Raw genomic sequence first — 13971 nt, forward strand, 5'->3', positions numbered from 1 at the left:
CAGTCACGGCATGGTAATTAGTGTCCTCCTGGGACACCCGCCCACTGCTTGCGTACACCTCCTTCCCTCCACAGTTCTCCCTCGCCCACTCTACCATCTCTCCATCCGTCTCTCTGTCCCTCTCCATCTCTTGCTTCCCCTAACCCCCCCCAGTTCTCTCTCTCCCACTCTAACATTCCCCCTCTCATTGTCCTTCCCCGTCTCTCATTTCTACCCCCTCCCCCTCTCCTCAGTTCTCTCTCTCCCACTCTAACATCTCCCCTCTCCCACCTCCTCTCTCTGTCCTTCCCTATCTCTCACTTCTACCCCCTCTCTCCTCCTCTTCAGTTCTCTCTTCCAGCTCCCTCTCTCCAATCTCCCCCCTTTCCCCCTACCCCCTCTCTCTCTCTCCCAATTTCTCTTCCTCCCCTTTTGCCATTTTTCTTCTACATCCCTCTTTCCCTCCCCATCACTCTCTTACCTCTCCCTCCCTCTCTTCACATTTCTCAAATCTCTCTCCCCTTCCTCTCTTTCAGCCACTCATTCCCCCCTTCTCTCCCACCTCCTCCCTCTCCCCCTTTTGCTGTATTGTCTTTCGCCACCCTACCCCTCCCTCCCCATCTTTCCTTCACCCTCCCTCCCCACCCTTTCCTCCACCCTCCCTCATTCCCAGCCTCTCAATCTCAGTCCCTTCTTCCCCAACCCCTTCTTACCCGCCTCTTCCTTTCCCTCCCCCCTTTCTCCCACCCGCCTTCTTGTCCAGCCTCGCTCAATGTGGTGGTGAGGAGAGGAAGGGGTGGAGGGCTGGGAGACAAGAAGGGCTGCATCAGGGGCACATGGGGGTACAGTAGAATCTGGAGTGGTAGATGCGGTGGGGGGGAAGCAGGAGATGGAGGAGGGCAGAGAGTGAAGGGGGGAGGGAGGGGCGAGGAAAAGAGGAGGAAAATGAGAGAGAGGGGATTGCGATATCGAGAGAAATAGGAAGGGAGGGGTGAGGGAGAGTGGTGGGGAGGGGGAGAACGGGAGAAAGAGATAGGGGGAGAGGGTAGGGATTCACAGATACCATTGTCCTGTCTCACCTCTCCTGAGATAGGGACAGCCTGTCCTTCAGTTGCTGGTCCAATCATAGCTGGTCACTCCCTCCCTCCTGGCCTCCCGCCCCCTTGCCCTGCCCTGCCCTGCTTCAATCTGCTGGGGACCAGCTGCACAAGATCAGCTCTCTAGCCCTGCCTTTCGGACCCCGTGCGAGGCTCCAGGGGGACGAGAAGGACCGAGAGTTCAAGAAGACCGAGGACAGGACCAGACTTCCCTGAGGCACTAATAGTACCTAGGTAGGTGCACCTCTACGTCTGACTCCGGGAGTGTGTGACAGGGCGGACTGGTGGGAACTTCACTCAAGGTCTGACCACAGGACGGTGTGACAGGGCAGTATGAAGGAAGCTTCACTCTGTATCTGACCACAAAGTTGTGAAGTGAGACTCGCTATATATCTGACCCCGGGAATGTGTGATGGGGGCTGGTGTTGAGGAAGCTTCACTCTGTGTGTGACGGGACAGTGCGGATGGGACTTCACTTTGTTCACCACCTGCTTTTTTGAAAATTATTAACCTAACCTCTGAATTTGCTGAATGCTTACTCTTTCGTTTAATGAAGTGGGAAAGGATGGGACTTGTTTTTCAGGGCATCAGCAGTTGGTTCCAAAATACCCTCCAAACTTTTGTCTGCTTAACTTCTAAATAACTTTCTAATGTGGGAGTGACTCAGGATGACTTGTGCCAGTGAGTAGTCCTAACAGGAAGGCAATTAGGGGCGATTTCATGATTTTTATCAGCTGTTGTAAGTACTGAATCCATTAGAATATGACGAAGTATATCAACACTTGCATCTTTGCTAATTAGTCCCGAAAGTGAGTTCCTGTTTGCTGATGAGGGACGTCTTTTTCAAATCCCAGGAATTTCTGGAATTAATCCCAGTAAGGATGAAGCGGGGGGGGGGGGGGGGTTGCGATTTAGTTGCGAGAGGGGGAGGGGACTCGCGCTGGGAGCAGTGGTATGGTGGGGCACTCCCCCTCTCCTACAGCCGTCCCTCCTCTAATCCGGCTCTTCCCTCCCTTGGGTCTCGGACAGGAATGACTGATTCAGAGGAAAGATGCCACAGTGTGTTAGTAAATGAACGTCCTGTCGGAGTGTGCACAATTAACCTTGTCTCCCTCTCTCTCTCCTCCCCTTCTCCTTCCCTCCTTCCCCACCCCTTCTTCTCTCCAACCCTCTCATTCCCCTTCCCTTCTTCCTGTCCAACATCTTTCCTGTCTCTTCTCCACCTGTCTCCCTTCCTTCCCATTCCCTCCCTCATCCTTACCTCACCCTCTCCTCCACTCTTACTCCCATTCCTTCCCTCGTCCTTACCTCACCCTTGTCCTTACCTCACCCTCTCCTCCACCCTTACTCCCATTCCCTCCCTCGTCCTTACCTCACCCTCGTCCTTACCTCACATTCTCCTCCACCATTACTCCCTTTCCCTCCCTCCTCATCCCCACTTTGTTCTCCATCTACACTCTTCGCATTCTTCCTTCCTCAAACCCCCCACTTTCTCCCCATCTCCTCCACCCCCTCCCTCCATGTTCTCCACCTCCTCTCTCCTTCTTCTTTCCCTTCCCTCTGCTCTCTCCCCTGCCCCTCCTCCCCCAATCCTCCTCTCATTTCCTCCCCTCTCCCTTCCCTACCGCCTCCCTCCCATTCCTCTTCCCACCAGCCGGATGCAGCCCCCACCGCCGGCCGCTTTCCAGGTGGTGACCCTGCTGCTGGGCCTGCTGGGCGAGCTGGGGGTGCTGGCCTGCTGCGGCCTGCCGTTATGGCGGCGCACCGTGGCCTCCGGCCGGGGCCTGCTGCTACGTCAGTGGACGGTGGAGGGGCTCTGGGCCAGCTGTGTGCTGCCGAGCCCCGGCAAGGCCAACTGCCGGCAGATGTTGACAGCGCACGGCGGCGAAATCCCGCTCGACGTCTATGCCTCCCGCCTGCTCACCCTGACCTGCCTGCTGCTTGGCCTGCTCGCCCTGATCCTGCACTGCCTGGGCTCGGGCTGCCTCCGCTGGGGCCCATCGCCCGTCCATCGGCCTCGGCTGCTGGCAGCGACTGCCTTCCTCTACCTGGTGGCCTCCCTGTCCATGCTGCTGGCCGTCTCCTGGCCCGCCTTCCAGCTGGCCACTGATTACCAGCACCCGCTGCTCTCCGAGCAGCTGGAGGTGTCGCTGGGGCCCTGCATCTACCTGGGCTGGGCGAACGGTGGGGTGCTGCTGCTGGCCGGGATGCTGCTCGGCTGCTGGGGCTGCCGGGCCGGCGGGTCGGCTGCGGCAGCGAGCAGCCACGGAGGGAGGAAGGGAGGCAAGTGGAGTGACGATGCGGGGAGTAACTTCCTCTGAAGGGGGGGTAGGGTGGTAATCAGCTGAGGGGAGTGGGGAGAGGACGGGGTTGGAGTGAGATGCAGGAAGGGCAAGGGGCGATAACCATTGAGGGAGAGAGAGGGTTAGGGGTCTGTGTGGGAGAGGGAGGGAGGGAGGGCGACTGGAGCGTGGATGGGGTAATAAATTAATCTGAGGGGGCAGAGGGAGGGAGCTCCACCGGTGAGGGAAGGTGGGGTCACCGAATACTTACGGCTTCGACTGCGCGTTATAACAATAAATAAATCAACATTAACCCAGTATGTCCAACATCTCAGCTGCCTTCTCCAGTCCACTAACCCCTGGCATGAGAGAGAGGGAAGGTATAGGGATTGGGGTAGGGGAGGAGGGAAAGAGAGGGTGTAGGGAATGGGCGAGGAAGGGAAGGGGAGGTTGTAGGGGAGAGGAGGGGAAGGGGGGGTAGGAGGAGAGGAGGGGAAGGGGAGGAGGGAAATGGGGAGTATTGGGGATGGGAAGGGGAGGGGGAGGGGAAAGGGTGTAGGGAACAGGCGAGGAAGGGAAGTGGAGGATGTAAGGGGAGGAGGGAAATGAGAGGTGTTGGGGACAGGAAGGGGAGGGAAAGAGGGTGTGGGGAGGAGGGAAGGGGAGGGTGTAGAGGAGGTGGAGGAGAAAAGGGGGGGGGTGTAGGGCAGGTGTCCCCAACTTTTTTTGCACCGCAGACTGGTTTAATATTGACAATATTCTTGTGGACCAGTCGACTGGGGGGGAGGTGTGCAAGTAGGGTTAAACTCACCTCAACATGTCTTTTACAGTTAGGGTTGCCAACTTTCTCACTCCCAAATAAAGGACAAAATTAGCAGTCAAATCCCGGGACACGTGTTTACCCCAGGAAAGACTACCATGACCATGAAGCCTTGCGCAGGCACCTGTGTGCACATGCGTGTATGTGCCGATTTTTTTTCCCCACAAATCGGTTTCGGCTTAATCTTCCCGACTACACTGTACATACATTATTTCTACTTTATATAGGCTGTGTATTTATCATATCATTCCTGCTTTTACTATATGTTAGTGTTATTTTCAGCTTTATGTGTTATTTGGTAGGTTATTTTTTGGGTCTGGGCACGCTCAAAAATTTTTCCCATATAAATTAATGGTAATTGCTTCTTCGATTTACGCTATTTCGGCACGAAAGGTTTTACAGGAACGCACTACCTTAGCGGGGGAAATACGGGACAAGGGCGGTCCCATATGGGACAATCCAATTTAGCCCAATATACGGGATGTCCCAACAAATATGGGACAGTTGGCGACCCCATGTTCAAGTTCAACAGGGTGTGACAGGGAATGAGGAAAGGTACAGCTGACTCATATCGTTTCCTCACAGCCTGGTAGCACATGCCTTGTGGGCCCTGTACCGGTCCGCAGCCCGGTGGTTGGGGACCACTGGTGTAGGGGAGTGGTTGTAGGGAAGGGGAATGTGTAGTGGAGGGGAGGAGGGAAAGGGAGGGTGTAGGGGAGGTGGAGGAGGGAAGGGGAGTGTGTAGTGGAAGAGAGAGTGGAGGGGGAATGGGAAGAGGCGGTGTGGGGGAGGAGAGAGGGGTTGGAGAGGAGATCAAATGGACGGAACAGGTTGTTAGGCTGGAACATCCCAGTCTTGAAATGGGGATGCTCCCTCCCAAGGGGAAGCGATCCACCCTGGGAAATCGGGTCCAATCCCAGCCTCACTCCTCACCCTCCCACGCTCCATGCTCACTTCAAACAACGGGCGAACTGTGACCGATCTAGCTTTGTGGGTGATTCTCGGCTGGGAGAGTAGGGATGGGAGCTGGCAGCCCAGGACAGACACAGAAACAATGCAACGTAGACACCATCACAGACACGATGGGCCGGAAGGCCTGTTCCCCGGCCGTGGACTCACTGGTCTCTTTACGTACGCCGTGCGTGGAGACTGGATTTTCGCTCAGACTCCAGGAGCGGCAGAATGTGTCTCGGGGAAATGCCTCGCCCTTTGGTCACGGGGAGTGAAGTGGGAGGGAGGCATGGAGGTTGCGGGATAAGGGGGATGGAGAGACGGAGGGGAGGGGAATGAAGGAGGAGAAGCGGCGAGGTGTATCAGGGCATTCGGGGTTAAAACTGGCTGCACGCTTCTCCTATGGAGTTGGGGGTGAAAATCCTGCTGGGACCCTGAGGTGCAGGAGAGGGGAGAGAAAAGTAGAAAGGGAGGGGGAGAGAGAGAGAATTTATGGGGTGGGAGGTAGGGAGGAAGGGCGAGGGGAAAGGTGATATATTTAAGGGGATTTTGAGGAGATAGGACTTGACTCGGGGTGGTGTAAGAGCGGAAGGGGCTACCCGCAGGAACGGTAGTTGTCCCAGCAGGGTAACCAGAACACAACGAGATGGAATGTGAGACCGAGGTCTGTTGACAGCGGGATGGGGTGTGTTTTCAGGCGTTTCTATCTTCTGCCCGATGGGATGGGAGAGAATGCCCGATGTATGATGGGGAGAGAGACGCTTACTTACTTGAGGAAGGGGAGTGACTGAGAGAAAGCGACGGGAAGGTGCGGAGGGAATTTCCCTCAGCGTCTGACCTCAGGAGACTGTGATGGGATGGTGTTGAGGGAGCGTTTTTCCCCCCGGAAAAAAACAGAAACAAATTTATTTCACCCCTCGCTCAGCAGTAGCGCCAGTGGAAAAGTCCCGCACATCGTGATCCCCGTCCTCAGCGCTCATTCCACCAGCCCGAGGTCCTCGGGGAGAACGCCGCCTTCCCGGCCACCTCGTCGGCCGATGGCCTCTGCGCAACCCTCGAGTGTGGCGTGCGGGGCTGCAGGTAGCATTTCAGGCCGCGGTGAATGACAGCGATCGGAAAAGGTCGTCATCGGAGCAAACGGCAGCATCTGGCCGTGTCCGTCCCGCGGTCGTAGGGTCTCGCCGGAGGAACACGCAGTGATAGTGGAACAGGCGCAGCTGGTCCACGCGGAGCACATGTCAAGGAAGCAATTTAAAAACTAAATGAAAATAAACTTTATTCAATAAAAAATATTTACAAAAATAAAATGTGCAATGTTTTGTTTTTCATTCTTGCGTCCATAGTCCAGAGTTCTATGACATTATTTCTTAAAATCTAATGGGATTGTTGCCATCACGTGCCCCCGCGGTGGCACACCACCATAACAGTTCAGGGGCTTCTTAATCCAACGTGCAACCCCATTCACCGCCTCTCCAGCGGAGAAGAACCCTAAACCGTGGTCCTTCCCCACCGGGCCCTGGCGGTGGCTGCACCGAGTTTCAGTGCGTCCCTCAGCACGTACTCCTGCAGCCGAGAGTGTGCCAGTCGGCAGCATTCTCCCACGGACATCTCCATGTGCTGGTAGATCATCAAGTTTCGGGCTGCCCAAAGAGCGTCTTTCACCGAGTTGATGATCTGCCAGCAGCACCGGATGTTGGTCTCCGTGTGCGTCCCCGGGAACAGCCCGTAGATCAGAGAGTCCTCTGTTACGCAGCTGCTGGGGATAAAACGTGACACTAGCCCGTCCATCCTCCTCCACACCCTCTTTGCGAACTGGCAGTGTGCGAAGAGGTGGGTCACAGACTCCTCCTCACTGCAGTCCTCCCGTGGGCAGTGGGGTGCGGGGACGACATTCCGGGCGTACAGGAGGGCTCTGACTGGGAGGGCCCCTCTCACCGCCAGCCAGGCGAGGTCTTGGTGCCTGTTGGTGAGATCTGGCGATGAGGCATTTTGCCAGATGAACTGGACAGTCTGCTCAGGGAACCACCCCACTGTGTCCATCACGTCCTTCTCCTGCAGTGCCTGCAGGACACTTCGTGCCGACCACTGCCTGATGGCCCTGTGGTCAAAGGCGTTCTCCTGGAAGAACTTTGCTACGTGGGATAGGTATGCCGGCAACGACCAGCTGACTGGGGCGTTGCGCGGGAGTGGGGCCAGACCCATCCTTCGCAGCCAGGGCGACAAGTAGAACCTGGGCACATAGTGGTACTTGGTGCCCACATACCTGGGCTCTACACACAACCTGATGCAGCCACATACGAAGCTGGCCATCAGGGTGAGGGCGACATTGGGGACGTTCTTGCCCCTGTTGTCCAGGGACTTGTGCATGACGGTCCGTCTCACCCGCTCCATCTTGGATCCCCAGACGAATCTGAAGACAGCCCGGGTGATTTCCGAGCTGTAGGAGCGGGGGACGGGCCAGACCTGCGCCAAGTACAGCAGCCCTGAGAGCACCTCACACCTGATGACCAGGTTCTTGCCCGTTATCGACAGGGAGTGCCCTCCCCACAGTCCCAGTTTCTGTTTCACCTTGGCAGTCCGCTCCTGCCAGTTCTTGTTGCACGCCTCAGCCCCTTCGAACCAGATCCCCAACACCTTCACGTGGTCAGACCTGATGGTGAAGTGGACGCTGGATCGGTCTGGCCAGTTGCCGAAGAGCATGTCTTCGCTCTTCGTGTGGTTGACCCTGGCCCCCGACGCTAGCTCGAACTGTTCGCAGGTGCCAATCAACCTGCGAACTGACCTCGGATCAGAGCAGAAGACGGTGACGTCGTCCATGTACAGGGAGGTTTTCACTTGGGTCCCTCCACTGCCTGGCAGCGTCACCCCTCTTATGCCCCCATCCCTCCTGATGGCCTCCGCAAAGGGTTCTATGCAGCAGACAAACAAGACGGGAGAGGGGACAGCCCTGCCTGACTCCAAACCTGATGGGGAAGCTGTCTGTTTCCCACCCGTTGACCTGGACTGCACTATGGATGTCTGTGTAGAGCAGTCTAATCCAATTCCGGATTCCCTCCCCAAATCCCATTTTGGAGAGCACGTCCGCCATGTACGTGTGCGATATCCTGTTGAAGGTTTTCTCCTGGTCCAAGCTGACCAGGCAGGCGTCCACCCCCCTGTCCTGCACGTAGGCGATGGTGTCCCTCAGCAGCGCGAGGCTGTCTGAGATCTTCCTGCCTGGTACAGCACAGGTTTGGTCCGGGTGGATCACCTGTCCCAGAGCAGACCTGACCCTGTTGGCGATAGCCTGGACAGGATCTTGTAATCCACATTCAGGAGAGAGATGGGTCTCCAATTTCTAATGTCCTCCATTTCCCCCTTCTGCTTGTAGATGAGGGTGATGATTCCCTTCCTCATGGACTCTGACATACTGCCGGCCAGAAGCATAGCGTTGTACACTTCCAGCAGGTCTGGGCCCATCCAGTTCCACAGAGCCGAGTACAACTCAGCCAGTAAGCCGTCGCTTCCGGGAGTCTTAGAAACATAGAAAACCTACAGCACAATACAGGCCCTTCGGCCCACAAAGCTGTGCCAAACATGTCCTTACCTTAGAACTACCTAGACTTACCCATAGCCCTCTATTTTTCTAAGCTCTGTGCATCTATCCTGATGTTTCTTATTTCCGTCTCCACCGCCGCCGCTGGCAGCCCATTCCACGCACTCACCACTCTCTGTGTAAAAAACTTACCCCGATATCTCCTCTGTACCTACTTCCAAGCACCTTAAAACTATGCCCTCTCACGCTAGCCATTTTAGCCCTAGGGAAAATGCTCTGACTATCCACACGACCAATATCTCTCATCATCTTGTACACCTCTATCAGATCACATCTCATCCTCCATCGCTCCAAGGAGAAAAGGCCGAGTTCACTCAACCTATTCTCATAAGGCATGCTCCCCAATCTAGGCAATATCCTTGTAAATCTCCTCTGCACCCTTTCTATGGTTTCCACGTCCTTCCTGTAGTGAGGCGACCAGAACTGAGCATAGTACTCCAAGTGGGGTCTGACTAGGGTCCTATAAAGCTGTAACATTACCTCTTGGCTTTTAAACTCAATCCCACAATTGATGAAGGCCAATGCACCATATGCCTTCTTAACCAGAATCAAACTGTACAGCAGCTTTGAGTGTCCTATGGACTCGGACCCAAGATCCCTCTCATCCTCCAGACTGCCAAGAGTCTTACCATTAATGCTATATTCTGCCATCATATTTGACCTTCACACTTATATGGGTTGAACTCCATCTACCACTTCTCAGCCCAGTTTTGCATCCTATCAATGTCCTGCTATAACCTCTGACAGCCCTCCACACTATCCACAACACCTCCAACCTTTGTGTCATCAGCAAATTTACTAACCCATCACTTCCTCATCCAGGTCATTTATAAAAATCACAAAGAGCAGGGGTCCCAGAACAGATCCCTGAGGCACATCACTGGTCACTGACCTCCATGCAGAATATGATCCGTCTACAACCACTCTTTGCCTTCTGTGGGCAAGCCAGTTCTAGATCCACAAAGCACTGTCCCCTTGGATCCCATGCCTCCTTACTTTCTCAATAAGCCTTGCATGGGGTACCTTATCAAATGCCTTGCTGAAATCCATATACACTATATATACTGCTCTACCTTCATCAATGTATTTAGTCACATTCTCAAAAAATTCAATCAGTCTCGTAAGGCATGACCTGTCTTTGACAAAGCCATGCTAACTATTCCTAATCATATAATGCCTCTCCAAATGTTCTTAAATCCTGCCTCTCAGGATCTTTTCCATCAACTTACCAACCACTGAAGTAAGACTCACTGGTCTATAACTCCCGGGTTCTCGGAGCTGGTTTCGTTTGGGTGCGGTGCTGATCCCAGTCTCCTGGAGCTGAGCGCTGATAGTCACTATGCTGCTACTAGTCTCCGGGGCCGAATTCCTTCCCCGTCCATAATTGCCTGTTGCTTCTTTCTACTCTTTCCTCTCCGGTTCGACGCTATCTCTGCCTGCGGCGTCGGTTTCTCGGGCTTGCTTCATCCTCTGATGAGGAGAGGTAGCTGGCATTTGTCTGTTGCCCTGCCCTCTTCCTCCTGTTCCTTCTGCCCACGGCAGTGGTGTCTTCCGGGACTTCTTCCTCTTCATCACCCACCATTCCTCCTCTTGTCCCCCGCTCCCCCCTCCTCCGTGGGCCCCTCCTTGTCTTGTGGAGGGACCTGGGGTATTCAGCTGAGGGGTCACAACCTTGGTCACAACTTCTCCTCTTCCGGCCATAACTGTTGATCCCCAGTGGTCAGATCAAGGTGGGACTCTGGGTCAAGCACGCTCTCTCAAGCCGCTCAGTCTCAGAGCCCCGCCTCTTTGTCGATCTCCTAGTGTACTCCCGACATGAAAACCGGACCCCACCATAGCCGGGGGGGAACAAACCTCCCCCCCACCACCACCCCGTCTCTTCCTCCAGAACGCTCGGAACGAATCCCGGAATCAGCTGTCTCCCAGCAGCCGGTTGTTAAAGTGCCAGTGCCGGGATCCCACCCGAGAGTACAGGGGCAGCAAGCTCCATCCACACGAAGAGATGGTCACCGGCCGCATGGAAGATGCCTTCACGGGGGAGATGCAGAGATGGTCTATGCAGGACCCCCCTCCCCGACCTTCTCGAGAAGGCGCTAGAGTCAGGGTGAAGATTCCGCCAGGGGCCCTCCAAGTAAAAGGAGCCGACTAGCCCCTTTAACCCCTTTACGGACGCTGGGTCGCACCGGAGACCAGACGGGTCCTCCACTCTGAGGGTTCAGTTGAAGTCTCCCTCGAGGGTGGCGCCGTCCCTAGGGTCGAGCAGCGTGGACACCTGAGGGAACTAGCGGGTCTGCAACACCGCGCCTCGGGGCACACCACCCAGGCGCACAGCTGGGAACGACATCCCGATCTCCGGCCGGGAACGACATCCTGATCTCCGGCCGGGAACGACATCCCGGTCTCCCGCCGGAAGGCTGGGGGTCAACAAGATCGCCACCCCCCCCCCCCCCCCCCCAGAGATGGAACTGAAGTGGCTCATTTAGACACTCCCCGCCACTCTAGGAGCGAAGTGAACTCATCCCCTGGGGTGGGGGGTGGTATCGGTTTCCTGCAGGAAACCCACCACTTATCTCCCATCCCCAACGACTGAAAGATTATGAAATCGGCGGAGAGAAACTCTGCTGCCATTCACATTGAGGATAGCTGCAGTGAGCTTCCTGTCCGGAGTACACTGGGCCTCGGCGCCGTTACCCTTCCCGGCGAGAGCGATGCCTTCCTCTACCCATCACCCACTAAAAACAGCAAGAGTGCCCCGGACTCGAGTGGTGCCAACGCCACCTCGTGACCTGCTATCGCTCGAAGGATCGAGGCTGCTTCCCGCCAGGTCATCCAGGAAGGTTTTTAGCTGTTGCCTGCCATTCCCAGACAAAGCATTCCCTTTCCTCTTGCCCTTCCGTCTGAGCAAGACAGGCAAAGATTTCACCAAACTCGGCATGCTAGACCGGCTTCGGCCGGAGGTGAGAATAAATCTCTGACTTCCTCCACGGGTATCAGCGGGGACTTCTCGGGAGGGGTGAGGATATCCATTGACTCACTATCAAATGAGTCTCCCTCCACCCTCTCACTGCACCCAGAGCCCCCGTCTTCCTCCAGGAATGTACCAGCAGATGAGAGCACTTCCAACCCACACCTCACTCACACCAGCCAACTCCAGCCTCACCTCAGCCCTACCCCTAGGAGGGATCATGCCCGAGAATTCCTTGTGAAACAAGGGTTGATGGGGTCAGCATGGTGAATACATCCCTCACCTCAAGGACCAGGCCCAAAGTGGACCCTGACAGCTCTGGTTCTCGGAGTCCACCAGGAGCTGGATCCTGAGAGTGAGAGGGGCTGGTCACTGCTCTGCCATCTTTACTCAGTGTACTCACCTCTAAGGAGACACTAACTAATGAGTACTGGGTGCAGAGTTCTCATGGCCAGATCAGGGGCAACAGCACCTTCCTGTACACACACACTCACCCAACACAGGGGTTGAGCCACATCTAGGAGTTCAGCTTTGGGTCCGACCTTCACGTCTATGCTCTCTCCCCCAATGGGAGAAGAGCTCCTTTTCCTCAGGCCGGATGAGCATGCAGGTACAGGGACCACCGACACCCTCCACTTCCATCACCCCATCCATCCGCGCACTTCCCTCAGCCTCCCGTTGAATCTCATTGCAACCAGATTCCTCTGGACAAGACACCGGGTCGGACGTCACCTCTGCGTTCTCAGGGGCCAGCTTCCTCGGGTGTTTGGACTTGTTATTCACCTTCCCATCACAGCTCTCCTCTCCCGTCCTTTGCCACACCCTCACTACACTTTGCCTCAGGTTCTCCCACCCGAATCACAGGGGCTGGAGCAGGGACAGGGGTAAGGGCAGTAATGTGTGGATCTATTTCTTTTAGAGCAAATCCCCCCAGTTTGAACATGCAGATTGTTTCTCTCTCTCTCTTTATCTCTATCTCCCTCTCTCTCTGTATCTATCTCTCTATCTTTCTCACCAGATAAAGCCATCTCCGGCATGCATGCTTTTATTTAATTGATATGTCGTTGTGCACTGAGTGTGCAAGTCTGACAAGTTAATAGCGCAACTGACTGATAAATCTCAAACACAAAAATAAGCAAATGCATAAAGTTACTGAATGTGAACCAGAATCACACAACATAGAGTCTGACAAAGGTGACCTGTCATGTCTATAACTGAAGCAGATCACAAAATCATTTGGATCACAATAGAAGTGTCTGGTGTAAAACTGTAAATGGAGCTGGATACATGGTCAGCTTTGTCTGTAATTTCCTAGGCTGACTACAACAGACTGTTTTCTAAGCTACCATTAGAGAAGACCTCAGTGATGCTAAAGACTTAACGCAGGTGAAAAGCTGTCTCCCAAAGGCAAACTGAAAGTGAATGTGACGTCTGGAGGCCAAACACAGCAGTTAGACCTTTATGAATGGAAAAGTGGAGGGCCAGCACTTTCTGGATGTGAATGGTTGAGAAAAATCCAACTAGACCGGCTGTCAAAGCTGTCAGTGTGACATTGACAGGCAACGGCCACCCCAATGGTAGCACTAACCAGAGACTGGCACAGCAGCTTAATGCTAATGAGAAGGTGTTTGAGAAGGAGATTGGTAAACTCTAAGGCATGGAGGCCAGAATTGAACTGGATGAAACAACAACACCGAGAGTCCATAAAGCATGTCCAGTACCTTACGCACTATGTTCTAAAATGGATGCTGAACTGCAGAGCTTGAAGGCATCTGAAATTCTCTCCAAGGTAGAGTGGAGGGATTGGGCCATGCCCATTGTCCTAGTGATCAAGGAAGAGAAGGCCAGAGCCGTTCACATATGTGGGGATTTCACAGTGAGCATCAACCCAGTGCTATGTACTGTGCAGTGTCCCCTGCCATGAATCAAAGACATTTTTGCATCTCTGGCAGGCAGGGGGAGGTTTTCAAAGACTGACTTGTCACAAACCTATCTGCAAATGGAGATTGAGGAGTCAAGCAGTAAGTTCCTCACAATCAACACTCGTGAGGGACTGTTCCAGTATCTTCCAGTGTCTCGTCTTTGGCATCGCATCAGCTCCAGCAATTTGGCAAAGAGCAATGGATCAAGTGCTCCAAGATACCCCAGGAACACAGTGTTACCTTGATGACATCATCGTGACTGGCAGGAATGATGAAGGGCACCTGATAAAGTGCTGAGCAGGCTGAGTGAGTGTGGCCCGTGTGCAGAGAGAGAGAAATGTGAGTTTTTCAAGAAATAAA

At 54.5% G+C, this 13971-nt stretch overlaps 1 protein-coding gene across 1 annotated transcript; it reads left to right on the forward strand.

The window, feature by feature from the left end:
- The first annotated feature begins 1020 nt into the window (after window positions 1-1020).
- Window positions 1021-3397, forward strand: cldni (claudin i). The gene is made up of 2 exons (XM_072273036.1): window positions 1021-1310; window positions 2731-3397. Exon 2 carries the CDS (start codon window positions 2735-2737, stop codon window positions 3395-3397), a length of 663 nt encoding a protein of 220 aa, XP_072129137.1. The 5' UTR covers window positions 1021-1310; window positions 2731-2734.
- Window positions 3398-13971: the final 10574 nt, after the last annotated feature.

This window comes from Mobula birostris, chromosome 11, assembly GCF_030028105.1.
Source record: "Mobula birostris isolate sMobBir1 chromosome 11, sMobBir1.hap1, whole genome shotgun sequence".
Classification (NCBI taxonomy): Eukaryota; Metazoa; Chordata; class Chondrichthyes; order Myliobatiformes; family Myliobatidae; genus Mobula; species Mobula birostris.